We start from the raw sequence: 17,024 nt of genomic DNA, 5'->3' as shown, positions 1-17,024 counted from the left end.
TTACAATTGACTGTTATAAATGATAATTACAACATAAAACATCAGTGTACAACTCAGTGTACATATATGTTTAATATATTAGCATCGGTCAAAAATCAGAGCCATCAACCATATAAATTCGCCATTAAGACAGCAGCGACCAAAATAGATGATATATATAGGGTAACAAATTTTTTAAGGGAGACGGTTTGCAAAAGATTTTCCAAACAGGTTTCTGATCGTTTATATGCATAGGGTTAGTTGGATATCAGCGGATACCAGCGGTCAAGCAATACGGATGCAGTGTATTTACAGTGATATTCGTTGTATTTTGTATAGAACATTTATTGGAATACCGTTTGCTTTATCTTTTTGGAAAGTTATACATAAACCGTCGCAAAGCTTAACAGAATTTTGTTGAATATAGCCATTGAGTTTACCCCGAATTCACTAGTATAACAGGAACGACGAAAAACCGTAATACTTGAAACATGTTCATGTATATTGTCATATGATAAAATAGAAGGTTCAAATTGGAAACAAAAATTCCAATGGAATAAGGGTATAGAACATTTGCTCAAACGGAAATATGTGTTTTTACATTGTTTATCTCAAAGTCTTACTTCTGGTAAGCGGAACATATATACATGATGACAATTAGGGGAAAAACAATATTCAAGTAAAGTGGAAAAGATGACACTGCTAACGGGTTCTCTCCCGAAACCGAACATGTATTGTGAGAAATGTCTAGTCTGCTTTACTAAACAACTGATTGTATGTTGAAAGTCTAAAAGATGAAGGTTTTACTACAAGCATCACATAAACATAACCTTTTAAAAATCCATCACAATGAGGTCAAGGTCAAAATAAATCCTGTCAGATGGACATTTACACATTACAATTAATTCGTACACCAAATACAGTTGACCGATTTTATATAGTAATTCAAGCAGACCAAAACACAAAAACTCAACATTGGCCAATGAACAATGAAAATAAAGCCAAAGTCAGATTATACCTGCAAAACATACATCTACTCTTACAATCATTACATATACCATGATAGTATATTGTTGACATGTTGCTTGTAGTATTTGAAAACAGACCTGCCGCACAGATATATACGTCTAGCAAATATCCCTTAAAATGATAAAGCTGACCTCTTGCTATTAGTATTTGAAATACACGAATTTGATATGGCCAATTGACCTTGAAAATTAAATTAGGGCAGTGGTCAGATGAAACCCGTCAGACTGATTTGTTTATCTCATAATCATTCCACACACCACATACAGTACACCAACTTCTTAAAGTAGAAATGGATATAATCACGTAAATTGATCATAAACTTTATCAGCCATGAAATGGGGTCGAGGTCATGCATGTGATTCAGGTTTGGCGGACCTGTAGACATTTCTAGGAACTCATATACCAAATAAAGTTATACTATTACTTATAATATGTGAGAAATACAAATGACAAAGAAAAAACAACACAATAGTCGCTGAAGCATGCAAATTAGGTCAAGGACAATAGATATATGACAGAAGACTTTGTTACAAACTGTGTGTGCATATATGGTCTGAAACGTCCGGGTATTGTTGTCTGCTCTTTGGTCGGGTTGTTGTCTCTTTGACACATTCCCCATTTCCATTCTCAATTTTACTATATAGTCTTCTAAAATATAAATCTTTAATACTGATAATTTACGCCGCCACCGCCGGAAAGTAATCCTTGTGTGGCACATTGCGATTTTTCTCGCACATGAGACAAAAATGAGTACCATACACCTTTTAGTGCCAGTCTGCCTTGTATTTCAAGGATTTAAAAACATAAGCAAAAATAAAACATGTTCTAATATTGCTAATGTTTCGCCTGTATAAATGTGTTGAAATTCATACTAGAATACTTGAGTAAGTTTCATAAACTGATTAAAGTATTAAAATCTCTAATTTTGCTATAAATGCCAATACGTAACAAGACTTGACGAGTTAAGATAGATCTAACTTTAAATAGATTCGAGTTTTCATAAAAACATGACTATAATCAAAGACAATTTTTAAAGAAATGCTCCAGGAAGCATAAACAGTCCAGTGCATTTGCGCGCATAAACATTACATTTGCGCTCAATCTTATACAGGGAAACTCAGGTAAATACAGGTAGATTATACTTATTTATTTATTCAACTAGTCTATTATTTCCAAGCGGGATAAATTGGTTTTATTGTGCATAAGCACTAATCCTGGAAATAAATGATTTTAAAAGTACTGATTTTATATGTTGTAACATGCACAAAAATACATTTGTGAACTGAATAAAATTGTTTATTGTAGTGAGCATGGAATGATTTTGGGCCGTTTATAGTAATGGTTCCGGTGCCGTTTGTAGTTAATATTCCGGTCCGTTATTAGCAAATCTTGCATTCTGCTGGCGGTTTTAATGCCGAAAGACATTTAAAAAATAGGGAATCAGGTGGAATACCTTTTTTTTCAATTATTTACGTCATCGTCATGAATTGTTCACCGACTTCACTTGAATGTTCTGTCGATACGGAAAGTAAATCCAGCATACACCAATTCTTATAATTAGTTAAATCGCTATTCGGTAAAATTATGAAACTATTTACCCTGGCAATAAAGTTATGTGTATGTCTTACGCTATTACGGATTTGTGCATGTTTTCTGATTTTTCTTCTTCTGTACTTTTTTAATATGCCATTGGTTACCGTTAACTTGTAGGTTTATATGGCAGTTATAACATATCAAAACATATGCATGTCTTTATTTTTAAATTGTGTACGCTTCGTTATCTACCCTTCTTAATATTACAATGAATCGTCGCGACAATGTTGTATTTGTCATATACATTTTGTTTTCATATGTTGATTACATAAATAGGCCGTTGGTTTTCTCGTTTGATTTTTTTTTTAACATTTGTTATTGCGGGGCCTTTAATGCATTTAGCCGACTATGCGGTATATGAGCTTTGCTCATGGTTGGAGGTCGCACGGTGACCTTTAGTTGTTAATTTCTGTGTCATTTTAGTCTTTTGTGGAGAGTTGCATGTCTCATTGACAATAATACATCTTTTTTTTTTATTGCTAACTAAGAAGCTGTGATCATCTCTTTGGTTGTAAAGTCTACCGACCTTCATTGATAATTTCTAGATCTTAGTCAAGATATGACAGACATAACTTATCTGGTGTATCCTTTACTCCAAGCTCAATGGGACAAATGAGTTTAATATAGTCATCAAACTTTTAATTATTTACTTTGAGATCAAGGTCATACGACACCTGCTAGTTTGACATGTTCACCTTACAAACACCAAATATAGAAGACCTATTGCTTGCTTATAGTATCTGCTGTATAGACTTGACCACGAAAACTTAACCTTGTTCACTGACACGAAATGAGTGGAGGCAAGATGAAACCTATCTGAAGGGCATAATGACCTCGCAAGGTACACATATACTAGATATTTCAAAAGATATCAAGTTACCATGTTACTTTATTTTTTAATAGGAGAGAAATTAACATTACAAAATAACCAACTTTTAATCAAGTACTCACTGAACCATGAAAATGAGGGCAAGGACAATGGACATGCGAGTCATAAACTTCACAACATAGGGCATCTATATACAAAGTATAAATCTTTCAGGTTTTCCACCTTCTAAAATATATAGCTTTTAAGAAGGTTGTTAAGGTCACTACAGGCTCGACAAAATTCAGTCCAATAGTTTGTATAGAAATTTTATTGTTATCGTCATGCTAAAAGTGATGGCCTGATGGGTAATAATTTTGAATTGCTATAAAAATCTTCGAACAGCTTTTATACAATTTCGTTCGAAATGTCTTCTATATATTAAAGTCGGACATCCTTATGTTATATTTAGTAAAATATCTGGAATTGCAATACATTGTTTGGGAGTTTCCATGGGAGACAATTATTTTTTCTTTCAAAAAGTATTCTATACTCGAATGTTTTAGAATATCTCCCATTGAAACTTACTACTTCCAATTTCACATACTTTAACTGAATATAAGATGTTTTATTTCAAATGATGTCCGTTTCTTAGTCATTTTTACAGCAATTCAGAATTACTAACCCATCACCTTTAGCGACCACGACAATAAAATTTCTATACAAACTGTTAGGCTGCTTTTTCATAGAAACATTGAAGTGGAATTGAAGTCTTGCAGGATTGTAAGCAGGATATATTTTCTTACCTTGCATCTGCTGCAGTTCTAATTTTTGACCCGTTTACGTGTTCCCAAATTTAAAAAATAAAATTTCAACTTGGGTCAGAATTTTAAATAAGTTTCAATAGGTGTAGAGCAACACCAACACTCGAATATTTTATACCAAGTTCACGATAATAATAAACTGGTTCAACTTAACGTCCAACTTCAGTTCAATATGAACATGGAAACGGATTTTTTTTTATTGGATTTGAATTAGCCTTCAGTAACCAAGTACTCTCCTAATGTCTTTATTGTGTGAAAGTTCACTTAGTTGTTTTTTTTATTTTGTCTAGCATGTTAATCACAGACAGAGGTTAGGGTTCATGTTTTTTGTGCTCATTTGGAGCAAGGAACGTGTTATCCCAGTGGTAGTTATTTTCAGTACATTATTTTGTATATAAATTTTCATTTATGAATAGTTTTATGTTTATCTTTTCCAGGTCAGCAGAATATGTGGTATGGGCTTTGCTTATTATATTGTTTTACAAAGGCTGTAGTGACCTATAGTTGTGAATTTCGTTCATTTGATTTATTGTGGAGAGTTCTTAGACATAGGCAATGCTGCCTCATCTTTTATATATATTAGCGACTCGGATGACCAATCTGGTTTCTTCATCACTTCATACCAATTATGAAATATTGTCTGTCATGAGTAGTTCCATCAAACCAACTTCAGCAGAAAACTTTGGGTTTAAAATCACTAGACCATAACCCATCTAGGCCCTCAAAACTTTTATATGCCATTGAACTTCGAAGAGTTTTAATTTGTACTACCCCTGGAATTCCCAATCAAATTCAGCATCTACATTCCCATGCTGCCGATATTCAAACTCTGTAAGCCAGTTATGATATTCAGCATTGTTAACAAGTTTCTTAAACTTTGAATGAGTAAAAATTTCAGCATAGTGTGGAAACAAAAATCTGACAGACTGATCTCCTAGAGCAACACTAAATGCCATCATGGTTTATGATAGACATTAAAATCATGCATTATGTCGAAAACCTTTTTTACAACTGACTTTTTGTTTGTTGAAATATTTTCTCTTTAATTTGTTTCAATTGTGTGTGCAAGAGTACAAAATAATAATACCAATAACTGTTGTATAAAAGGACTTTTATTCACATCTTCTTCTTTGCCAATAAAAGCCAAAATAATGGTGTGACAATCGAGTGGCGATGAATGGAGGACGATTTTTTTTATACATGAAAACAAAAAATGTAGACAACAAAATTTACAAATAAAAATATTCACATTTGATTTTTTGAAGATTTCATCATGATGCGCAACTTTCGAGATTAGATTGAAAATCTGCAATTTTCCCTGTCATTTTTGGTAAAAATAGCTGCTTTTTAACATCTGAGACATGAATGAATTGTCCATTAAAAACAATGTACACACTCAGATAACAGACATTCTACCTAACCACATTACAACATGATTTTTGGTCAGATAAACTCTAAAAATTTGTGATAAATTCCATCAACGGACACAAATTTACATCAACGATCTATACATTCATGGAACTCCTGAGTTGAATGCTCATCCCCAATTTTGTCCATACGAGTCCTGATACCACTGTGAATCATTGTAGCTGGCATCATATCCCGTTGAGTCCAGAGGTTGTTGAGCGATTGGCTGAGCTCCCCAATTGTCTTGTACATTCCGTCGCTTTGTATGGCCCATGCTGAAATCCCCTTGTGCTTTCCTTTTGCCTCCTCTGGCCATTTGTTGTCCCATTTTTTGTGGTGTGATTCCACCACGACCCCCTCTTCCCGATGCTGGAGCACCTCGTCCTCTTACAGCGCCTCTTGATCCTCTCACCGCCGCTCCTGCCCCTCTAGGACCACCAGGGGGTATGGCCCCTCCTCGACCTCGCATTGGCTGAGGCAAACAATACAAGTAATTTATATCATCATTAAAATTTTTGTCAACAACATGTGAAATTGTAAACAATCTGTTCTATAGTGTATAACCTTGAAGCAAAAACTTCTATAATATTTGTTTTGAAAAGATTTGTACATTATTCAAATTTAAATTTTTACTATCCCAATTTGCTTCAAAGTTAAACTGTTTAGATGCATGTTGGTCTAGTAAAAGCTTTGAAGATTTAGAGAACCAAAGTTTAAAATAAACCTCAATACCACACAGTGGAAACAATGTTTTAATCATACTATTTATTAAACAAAGATAGGCTATACTAAAGCCGATAAAACTAAAGCTTTCAAACATGATCTCCGTGCATCAAACATTATAAACTACTAAAGAAGATAGCTTGAATATTTGTATGGCAAAAGTATATGTATGTATGTATGTATGCAAGCATTTTTTTTTTAATTGTTCGTGCTGGTATTTTTTGGTATTTCGCCCTTCATAGCTTGCAGTTCGTTGTGAGCCAAGGCTCTGTTTTGAAGACCGTACTTTGACCTATAATGGTTTACTTTTATAAATTGTGGTTTGGATCGAGAGTTGTCTCATTGGCACTCATATCACATCTTTTTATTTCTATAATATTTTAAGAATTCATAGATATGCACCAACTTGTTTTCATACACTCCTTGTTGAATTTTGTCTTCACAGATGTTTAATTTGCATACATTATATTTTCAATATATCATAATAATCTGTTTCTAAATATAGAATAGCATGAACAATTTATTTCATTCTTCAACATTGTTAGCCTGACCATGATTTAAACTCCATATTTTTTAGGTTATTTTGTCCCAATTAACAGCTTATTAGTTTCATGTGGATGTTTGGTACATAATATAGCATATGACTTAAATAATCAACACTAGTATTTGTAAAGAATTAAAAGGGAAATAATTCACGATGTTTTGGCCTTGATAACACAATATTGTAATTTCCCAGGTAAGTTTTAGGTTAGCTTAGATACTTACTGGTGGTCCACCTCTACCTCCTCTTCCTCTTGGCATTTGTGGTGCATAGCCTCCACCATAATAATCATTGTAGTCCTCATAGCCAAAGAAATCATCATAGTAATCTGAATAAAAAATAACAATGTAAAGAAGTCAATTTAGATTAAAAATCTAATTCCATTTCTTGCTGTCCAAATTCCATGTATCCTTAAATTTTATTGTTTTGGTCAGGCAAAATGATATTCCTTGAACAAAAATTTGATAAATGTCAAACCCTATCAATTTTCTAAGAATACAAATATAATCATATCAGAGATATGGACAAATCTTGACAAGAGGCACTTATGCACCAGAATTTTTTTGGGGTATATTTTTGTATTAACAAAATACCTTGCTGTTTATTAACATAATTACACAAATATATTTAACGACTACAAAGTCTTTGTTTATCATAGCTTTTTCTGATTTTGTGGGGTTTTAGGGGTACTTTTTCAAATCATATTTCATGCAATATCAAAAACCTTCTTTTAATACTTAAGTTTAAACCTACCAAATCTTGGTGGTGGAGGCATTGGCCTCCTCATTCCTCTACCAGGTGGCATCATCCTACTTGGGGGCATTGGTGGCTGATAGAAGTCTTCATAACCTCTGCAAAAAAACAAAGATGTTTTTAAATGTGCAGAATTGTAACTCCATTATTTTCACTGATCCTTGGATGTGCAACTTACTTAAGTTTATAGGATATCAGTATGTTTTAGAATCCATGCAAATAAACAAATCTATGAAATGCATGCTAATATGGCAGATTATGGTCATTAAAGTAATGATTAGAATATTTAATTGACTATTTAGAAAGCCATAGTACATTTTCATCCCTGTTCCCTCATTTAGTTGTTGCTCTTAGTAAACATTTGAAATTCCAAATCCTAGTGGATGGCACTGTTTTTATATCAAGTTGTTCATATAATAGAGACTGTTGTGTTGGTTTAATGCCTAAAAAAATAATCTTTCATATTTTCTCCTTCAATGCAGGGCAACAAACTCCCTTCTGATGCCCATATGTTTTTTTTCTAGTTCCACTTCATCATTTGTGTTTATTCTGAAGTATGCTCTTAAACCAAATAATCAGAATATAACTTTGAAGTATGTTCGTTAATCAAATTGGCTTTTGTACTTGCTTTGATGCAAGTTCTTTACCCAAACTATCTTTGATCATTGCTTTGAAGTAAGTTTTTTTTTCTTAATTGCTCCGATCCAAGACATGCAGTTTATGTAATTATTTTGAATATTTCAGTATATATTTCTCGAAATATTCATTGGTGTTATGTTTAGAATTTTTTTTGTTAATCTCACAAGTTGTGATAAAGCAGGAAATTTTGAGCTACATGTATCGTGCCAGCCTCATAATAATTTAAATCACATAATTGCAATCTTTACAACTATCAAGCCAGCCTCTAAGGATGGTTAATGCATGAATGCAATCTTTACCCCATCATCTGTCTTCTTTCTTGCTCTCTTTTTCTTTGTTCTTTCTTTTTGTTTTCTGTGGGTGGCTTGGCCAGTGATACTTCAATTTCTAATTTTCCTAATTTCTGAAATGAAGAAATAAAACAAGTATAAATCACAATAACCTATAAAACAGGAGTCAGTATAGTTGTTTACACAACAATTATGGACATAGGAAGGGAACCCTTATTTCAAATATTCATGACATTATAGATGTTTTAACAAGATATTAATTTCAATAAAATCCAATCTGGTGTTTGCCAAAAATTGATGTCTATTTGAGACCTTTTGATCCCATTCAATAAAATAGTAGGAGTAATTTGCAGCAAAACCTTTATTCACAAATAGTCTACTTTACAAGATGAATATCACTCTAACCATCATGAGCAATAACTCAATCATACTTTTCTCTTAAAATCTAATTGGCAGTTACCTGTCCATTCATAGCATCTAATGCCTTGACAGCATCATCTCTTTCTTCATAATGCACAAATCCATAGTCTTTAATTTTTTTCACACGTTCAATTTTTCCATACTCAGTGAATTTTTCTTTTAAAAGTTCTTCTGACACATCAGCTGATAAGTTTCTTATATACAACACTTTAACCTGCAACAAAATGTAGAGTTTGCTTTAAATGATAAAACATTTTTAAGTCTTTTTAAAAATAAGACGAAGATAAAGATATTTAAACTGACAAAGTCAAAATAAGGTAGCAGCCTAAAAAGACATATTTTAATGTTTGTATATAATTACATAGGACATTGCAACCTGTTTGAACTGATTTTCATTGTTCAGTGAGCCATATGGCTATGCATTACACTTCTTTATAAAAGATTTTGTTTGTAAAACTGATTTTTGTAAAATGTCATCAATGCCAACCTGCACAGGCAACTAGTTAAAAAACATGAATTTAACTGATTTGCCCCTTGGATTAAGACAATTTATAAACATATTTTCTATGAAAACATTTAAAAAACAAACCTTTGACATTGTACTGTTGTCAGGCTCTTCAACTGGATCTGCCCAATCAACAATAACATCACAATTCCACACTTTCGATCGTCCTGAGGATAACTTTCGTTTTGCCGTTGAAGCAGATTTGTGAGAGTCATATTCAAGAAAGGCAAATCCTCTATTTTTCTGATTTTCTTTGTCAGCAGATCTGTATATTATGACATCTATTAAGCCCTCTGTGAATGATTAAAAGTTATGAATAAAATATTTTTTTGAAGAAAAGCATCTTTTCTGAAAACATCTTCCCAACTGAATCATAGACATAGTGGAATTTGTTCAAATAATTTATTGAGAATATAATTTACTTTTTTCTTTTTACTAAATTGATACTTAATTCCAAAATTGATTTTTCTTCATGCTAAAAGCAGATAAAATATTGAGCCTCCATGAAAGGATACAAGAATCAAATAATTAAATGTAGTTGAATCATCTGATTTTGTTTTTTTTCTTAATCTGATAGATTTTTCAAGTTCAAATGTAATTACAAAAACAAAATTTCAGTAATAGCATTGTGTTGCTATACATTTAAGTAGAATTTTTTTTAAAAACATTTCATGCAAGAATTCTGTTTTTTTTTTTGCATGTTTGTTAAAGCATATTTTTGAAATAGATTTTTTTTTAATGTAAATATCTAGCTAGATTTTCACCTCAATGTTACCTGTATCCAATATTCTTACCTATACACATCTAAAATTGTTCTGCTTACTAAAAATGTTGGACATGTTCCAGTCAAGGGGACATTTTTTTATGTTACTAGGCATGTGCAGTGATTTCATTTGGATTAGGAAACTTCCATTTTTTATAAGTTTGTTTTCTTGAAATAGACCTTGTATTTTGAACATTTGACCCAACAATTTCAATTACTGAAATCTTTTGTGTGCAAGCTTCTTTTTAAAATCAATTTTAAGAATGATGAACATTTCAAGTTTTATTGTGTGTAGAAGGGAAATGTGTGCACCTAAAGAGTTGATCAGACAGATTTATAATAACCTTCTCCTCAAAGAAGAGATCCAACAGGAAAACCATTTCTTTAAAAACTTGTGTGAAGACCAACAGCATACTCAGAGCATTATTCCAAAACGTTTCAAACAAGAATATTGAGTTCTTGTATCAACTTAATCATAATAATGAAGTGATAAAAAGTAATGAATATGTATAATTGTATATAAATCACAATATCTAAAAGCACAACCTTACCTTTCTAGGACCATAAGGGAATTTTGAATAGTAAAAATTGAAAGAAAGAACTTTTTTTTGCAAAATGTACTCAAGTTGTGAAAGACACATTAATTACAAAACTAAATTTTGATGTTTTGGTAGTACATACATTTCATTTTTTAGATGATGAAAATTTCCCCAAAATTCATCAAAAAACAAATTTTTCAAATTTTGATACCTGTCTTTTTTGAAAATTCTTCCAAGATTTCCTCTTTAGATTTGCTCTTAGGGATGTTACCAACAAACAATCTTTGGTTAGCTACTGAGATGTTGACTTTTAAACGCTTTCCAGATTTGATTTCATAGTTGTCAAGCTGAAAACAAAAGATCACGTGAACCCATAAAATTTTGAACAATTTACACGCCTTTTGGAATAAATTTGGAAATTTTAATCTTTTTGTATTTCCATCTGACAGAAAATATAAATTTTACAAAAGTATTTTGAATTTAAATCTTACAGAAATCACTAATTGCATTGAATGTCTACAAATGAAGTAGGATTTTTAATTTTGAACATAGTGAATTTTAGAATTTCTTGATAAAAAAAATGTTCAGCTCAATTCATAAAATGTTTTAAAAAAAAAAGATTTTTTTCCTATTTCCCCTTAGCAGACCAATCTGTCAGATCACCCTTGGACAGATGAAATGGATCATCAGGCAAGTGTAATACTGGCAGAAATGTGCAGACAGAACTAATATCAATGATTAGACAAACCTGTTTAACTGCTTCATTGGCACCATCTCTATCACAATATGTGATAAAACTGTACCCTCTATTGAAACCCGTCATTGGATCCATCATTAATCGCAAGTCCCAGATTGGACCACACTTTTCAAACAATGGAATAAGTTCATCTTCAAACACATCTTTTGGAATTTTTCCACAGAAAACCTTCAAGATAAAAATAAGCCACATTACATTCATACTCGTGAGTCGTGTCTTGGTCACTAAGGTATACCCATTAAAAGCATTAAAGGCACATCTTAGTAGACAGGACTCGTTATAGATGAGATCATGGCTTGTCAGTCTAAGAATATTAAAGTCTGGCAAACCTGTGAATGAAAAGCACGATTGATCACCTTTCAAATAGGATTTTATTGAGAAACAAACTTTGATAGGATATCAAAACAGTTCAAAATAAAATAATGGAAACCAAAGACTAATTGAAATACTTTTAAATTGAATCCATTGTATGTAAATTTTTAATAATACATACTTCGTGTCCAGCACCTGGTTGATTAGATTCATCCTGACCTGGAGGAGGTCCTCCATATTTTCTCTGACCTGTTGTTACATCTAAAGAGTATCCTGTTCGGTCAAGAATTTCCTGAAAATAAATCATTATATTTATTATTTATTCAATATAATTCTCTGCCAGTAAATTTTTCAAGCTAGCAAATCATATTACTTTGAAAATAAAAGATTACAGAGTTTTAGTAGAGTCCTGAAAAATAGATATACCTTCGGATTTTACCACCAAAATGTTGCATAGGACTGACACAATTTTAGTATTTTTCAATAGAATTAATAGTGAGGACCAGCAGATTTTCTTCAAGGACCACCAGGGAAAAAATGATTTTGCACAAAATTTGGTTTTAGGTGACAATATGAATGATTTTAAGAACACATTTTAAGGTATCAAACAACTGATTATTTTTCATGGTTTTTCTAAGGGAGCTAACTAGTCAGTACCTTCAATTTTGCCTCATCAGGGCCTCGAGCAACTGTGGCTGTAGATCCCTGTTTTTTGTTTTGTCTGTATGTTTTCATCATGCCACACAGATAAGCACTTTTGTTTGTTACATGTTCTAAAGGACTTTCCAAGAACTGTTTTAATACTGCAATAGCATCATCAGCATTGAATTCTTTCAAGGCATCCAGTGCCCTTTCATCTAGTTCAGCATGTGTTAATTTTTCTGGAAAAAAATTAAAGAACATTTAACCAATTACCATATTAAAAGAGTCCAACAATTATCATGAAGTCTTTAGTATACAATATTAAATGCATTTTCTTAAAATCATTGATGGACATGCCTCCAGTGGTATTCTTTTTTGTCAGTCTTTGATGATTCAATAGAAATAATTGAAATTTTGTAAACTTTAAAAATTGTAGAAAAATTTGCAACGCTAACAACCATATTTATTACCTGTTTTATATACAGTGCACAGTTCCTCTGCCACTCTTGCATTTATTCCATATTCAACTAATTTTGTGTATTCTTCTGATTTGTCCGTCTCTGCCATGATTGGTTCACTATGGTCTAGACCATTAACCTGTGCCATCTAAAAAATGCAAATCTTTATAATTTCACTTCATAATTATTTATGAGACCACATAAATGCTTGCAGCAAGTGTAAGTGTTCTGATCACAATTTCGAAATTATTAGGTTGCCCCCTTACAGGTTTAGACAGTTAGTGGGTAGTCTAGATATTTTTGCACTGATTGCTTAGGGATACAAACACAAAATTGTCTAACCTAACCATCTGGACAGAGAAAAATATATAGTCATTATTACATAGCCATCAAGTCTGACCCTATGTCCAGTAACAATTTGCAATCTAATCCAAAAAAAAAAAGAGTTAATCTTTCAAGCACAAAATGCATTTAACTGTTTCTTTTGATTTATAAAAAGATAATACCTTATCTGAATATTTTACTTTAGACTGTCTCTACATCTGATGCTGTTTGAACCCTCTAAGTTTACCCCTTTTTTTAATGATTGGAAAAAAAAATGGTGGCAAAATGTTTATTTCATCACACGAGTCGTTAATTTTCTTAAAACAGCTATCATTTTCATAGTTATAAACATTGGGATATATCAGACAATACCATCTTCACTATTAACATGAGTTCAGTTATTTTTCACTTTAAAACGGAAATAAAATGGCTTAGACGCACAAAGTAGGGTCGGTCAGGTAACCGTATTTATTTACAGGGCTTTCCATTGAAGCCGGTAGCCGGCGGAAATCCGCCGTTTGCGGTAGATTCCAGTGCCGGCTACTTCACTGACAAAAATATCTTTTTCAAATGTTTACAGGCAGCCGAGAGACGTCTTGTCGCAAAGTCGCGGTCACGATAAACAAGGATGAAAATCAGTGTTTACCTTGGGCTAAATATAGTTCGCATGAATTCAGGTCACTGATTGGTTGTCTATTTAAAGTCAGAATGCATCGTTTCTTTTAAAGATAACAAGAGACGTTCCGGTGGTCATTGAACGATAACAATAGAGACGTTCCGATGGTCATTAACTCGTTGTTTTTTATTTTGTTTTTTTTTGCTTTTAAAACGTGAAGACAATCAGATAGGATGACACTCTTATGTTATGGAATAATAGCAGTCAAATTAAAGAAAATCTAGTAGATCATATTGTTCAGAATCTGGAAAACAGTATCTTTAAAAAAGTTTTGAAGTTCATTTTTTCAAAACCCACGTGGTGTTCAGAGAATCAAGTCAAAAACGAAAGTAGAATATAGTCGACTCGACCTCAAATAAATAACATTTCCAAATGATTTATGTATCCGACTTATTGAACAGTATACAAAAAAAGCAAAAATCAGAGGATATATCAATTTTCTGTCAATGCTTGAGAAACAATTGTATGAATTAAATACGCGCAACAGTCTTTATAGAGAAAAGGGGGGTCATTTGTTTACAAATGCACGTAGTTATGCAAAATAAATCGATCAAGATTTCTAACAAACCAAATTATTATATAAATAAAACTCCTATAAAAGTAAACGAATTTTAAGCAGAAGGTAATAAAATAAAAAACTATAACAAAAAATTTCTCTGAGATTTTTTTTTCCTTTAATTTCATACATAGGAATGGTCATTTGAAAGATGAAATTAGGTGCCAGGAGATTGCGAGAATGCAGGATTTTGCTCTATTTATGCCAGAGCTTCTGGGGGCCTTGAGTGGCCCCAGACCCCCTGCCGTAAGGCACCAAGCTTACAGCTTGGTGGGCGTCCAGCTTCGCCGAACGCATGTTACAGCCGGCTATTATTTTTATTGAGCCTTCTACTTCAATTTCAATGGAAAGCCCTGTATTTATATAAATTTTTTATTTGGGCCTTAGTGTAAAGAAAACTACCATATCTGAATCTTTTACTTTAATTCACAATATGCCTGAACTTTTTTCCTCTTCATGGTAATTTAACCATAATTCACTCAACTGAAAATTTGAACTACTAACTTTTCAATGTATTTACTTCAGGATTGCAGTTTTCAGGATAGAATAGTTTCTTACATTAACTAAAAGGTACAAACAGCATATAATTTGGAGACGGTCACGACCTCAAAAGCCACCTCCTTTTTTAGTCCAAGATTACTCTGACTTCCAACGGCTGTTTTGCCAGACAAGCTGGGGCCGTGGGACGTCAGAGCTCGTCCCATATCAAAAAGTGGATATTTGCCCACCCAAAATAGATGCGCTGCCTCGTCGCTTCTGGTTCTGACTGCCGGCCTTGGAATTATATAAATCAGGCATCAATCTGTTCATTTTTCATTTATCTCTTCATTTATGTAAGTTTCACTTACCTGCCAACCTTTATTTTCTCATTATTAGACAGTTTTCACAGTGACCCATCAAATTTCGGCATTCTGACTTTCACTTTCAAATGGACGTCAAGTTATGAGAGAGTTTGTGGTCTCGAGACTCAAAATATGCAAATATTTATATTTTTTCACCTCCTTCATAGGAGATCGATGATTAACATTTAGTAGCAAACCATGATTTTTCACCTCCTTTACAGGAGATCGGTATGAAGCATTTAGTTCCGACCACGTTACAATCACAAGCTCTCTGACATTTAGATAACTTGCATCGTAAATGAACGAGGTGTTACATTATGGTCATTTGCATAAATCATCACATTCTCGTGGTCATGTGATAATCTTTGAAAATGAAAGGCAAAATGTCGGAATCGATGGGTCACTGTGAAAACTGTCTAATGGAGAGAAAATAAAGGTTGGCAGGTAGGTGAAACTTGCATAAATGAAGAGATAAATGGAAAATGAACAGATTGATGCCCGATTTATATAACTCCAAGGCCGTCAGTCGCCACCAGAAGCGACGAAGCAGCGCATCTATTTTGGGTGGGCAAATATCCACATTTTGATATGGGACAAGCTCTGACATCCCACGGCCCCAGCTTGTCTGGCAAAACAGCTGTTGGACGTCAGAGTAATCTCGGACTACTCCTTTTTATATTGATAGAAACAAGTGTCTGCGTTACAAGCCTACAGCCTAGTACAGGTCGCTGTCCATGAGAGGTTGCATCTTTGGTATGAACACTTTGATCTTACAATTGCAAGTATTGGACAAATGTTGGAAGGCTTCGATATTGACATAAGTGTTAGGGGTCCAACAAATCAGCAAGAGCTATATATACCCTATGGCTATGTTTAAATCACATTCAAAGTAGAAGTGCCCCAAGTTACATAACATGCATGTACCAGGACGAAAATTCTACGTGACTGGGCGTGACTGTGCTATTTTTAAACACATGACATGTTTATTAACAATCAATTAATCAACCTCAACTGGTTTATTGCACTATTCACGTTTTAGAATAAACCAAGCAACAAAGGAGACCTGCTCGAACCCAAGGCCCTACAGTGCTCAATTTAAAATGCATGTTCCAAGACGAGAATGCTAAGTGACAGTGCTACTTGTATACACACAACATGTTAATAAACCATTTATTAATTAACTTTAACTTGTTTAATACACTATTCACGTTTTAGCATAAATCATGCAACAAAGAAGACCTGCGCGTACCCACGCGGTTTCTTTTAAAACCGGCTTTTAGCATTTCTTCCAATTTTATGGAATTGATACGCTTCAAAATCATTGCCAAGTTTTTCATTAATAGTTTTTCTATGTATTAATATTAAAAATGCTTATTTTACTTACAGATTTAAGAGACAAATCAAGGTATTTGTTGTCAGCGAGCACGCAGTTCTTACAAGAACAAATAAAGATGGCGGAAAAGGAGGTATGAAGGGGTTTCCGTTTTGTCATACACGACTAATACTCTTTAATCTCATTTACATATTATAATTAATGTTTTCGAAAAGTGTTTGATAATGACAAAAAAATATACCCACTTTTAAAAAAATAAAAGTCTTAAACATTAGAGGATAAACAATATGTTTTAAAGTATGGATCATATAACA

The 17,024-nt window shown here is 32.9% G+C and overlaps 1 protein-coding gene across 2 annotated transcripts; it reads right to left on the bottom strand.

Moving 5' to 3' along the window:
- Positions 1-5,320: 5,320 nt before the first annotated feature.
- Positions 5,321-16,881, bottom strand: LOC139493502 (heterogeneous nuclear ribonucleoprotein R-like). 2 transcript variants are annotated; one of them, XM_071281932.1, is made up of 12 exons: positions 16,762-16,881; positions 12,992-13,127; positions 12,537-12,760; positions 12,061-12,171; positions 11,559-11,735; positions 11,022-11,157; positions 9,593-9,801; positions 9,044-9,217; positions 8,593-8,696; positions 7,655-7,752; positions 7,126-7,229; positions 5,321-6,109 (listed from the first exon to the last, which is right to left on the bottom strand). In XM_071281932.1, the coding sequence occupies exons 1-12, from the start codon at positions 16,867-16,869 to the stop codon at positions 5,768-5,770; spliced, it is 1,923 nt and encodes a 640-aa protein (XP_071138033.1). In that variant the 5' UTR covers positions 16,870-16,881; the 3' UTR covers positions 5,321-5,767. The 2 variants fall into 2 exon arrangements, with proteins under 2 accessions (XP_071138033.1, XP_071138034.1); XM_071281933.1 differs by having other exon boundaries at positions 5,843-6,119.
- Positions 16,882-17,024: the final 143 nt, after the last annotated feature.

Source organism: Mytilus edulis, chromosome 10 (assembly GCF_963676685.1).
Source record: "Mytilus edulis chromosome 10, xbMytEdul2.2, whole genome shotgun sequence".
NCBI lineage: Eukaryota > Metazoa > Mollusca > Bivalvia > Mytilida > Mytilidae > Mytilus > Mytilus edulis.
Note: the sequence above shows the minus strand (reverse complement) of the source record. Positions and strands in the feature narration are given on the sequence as shown.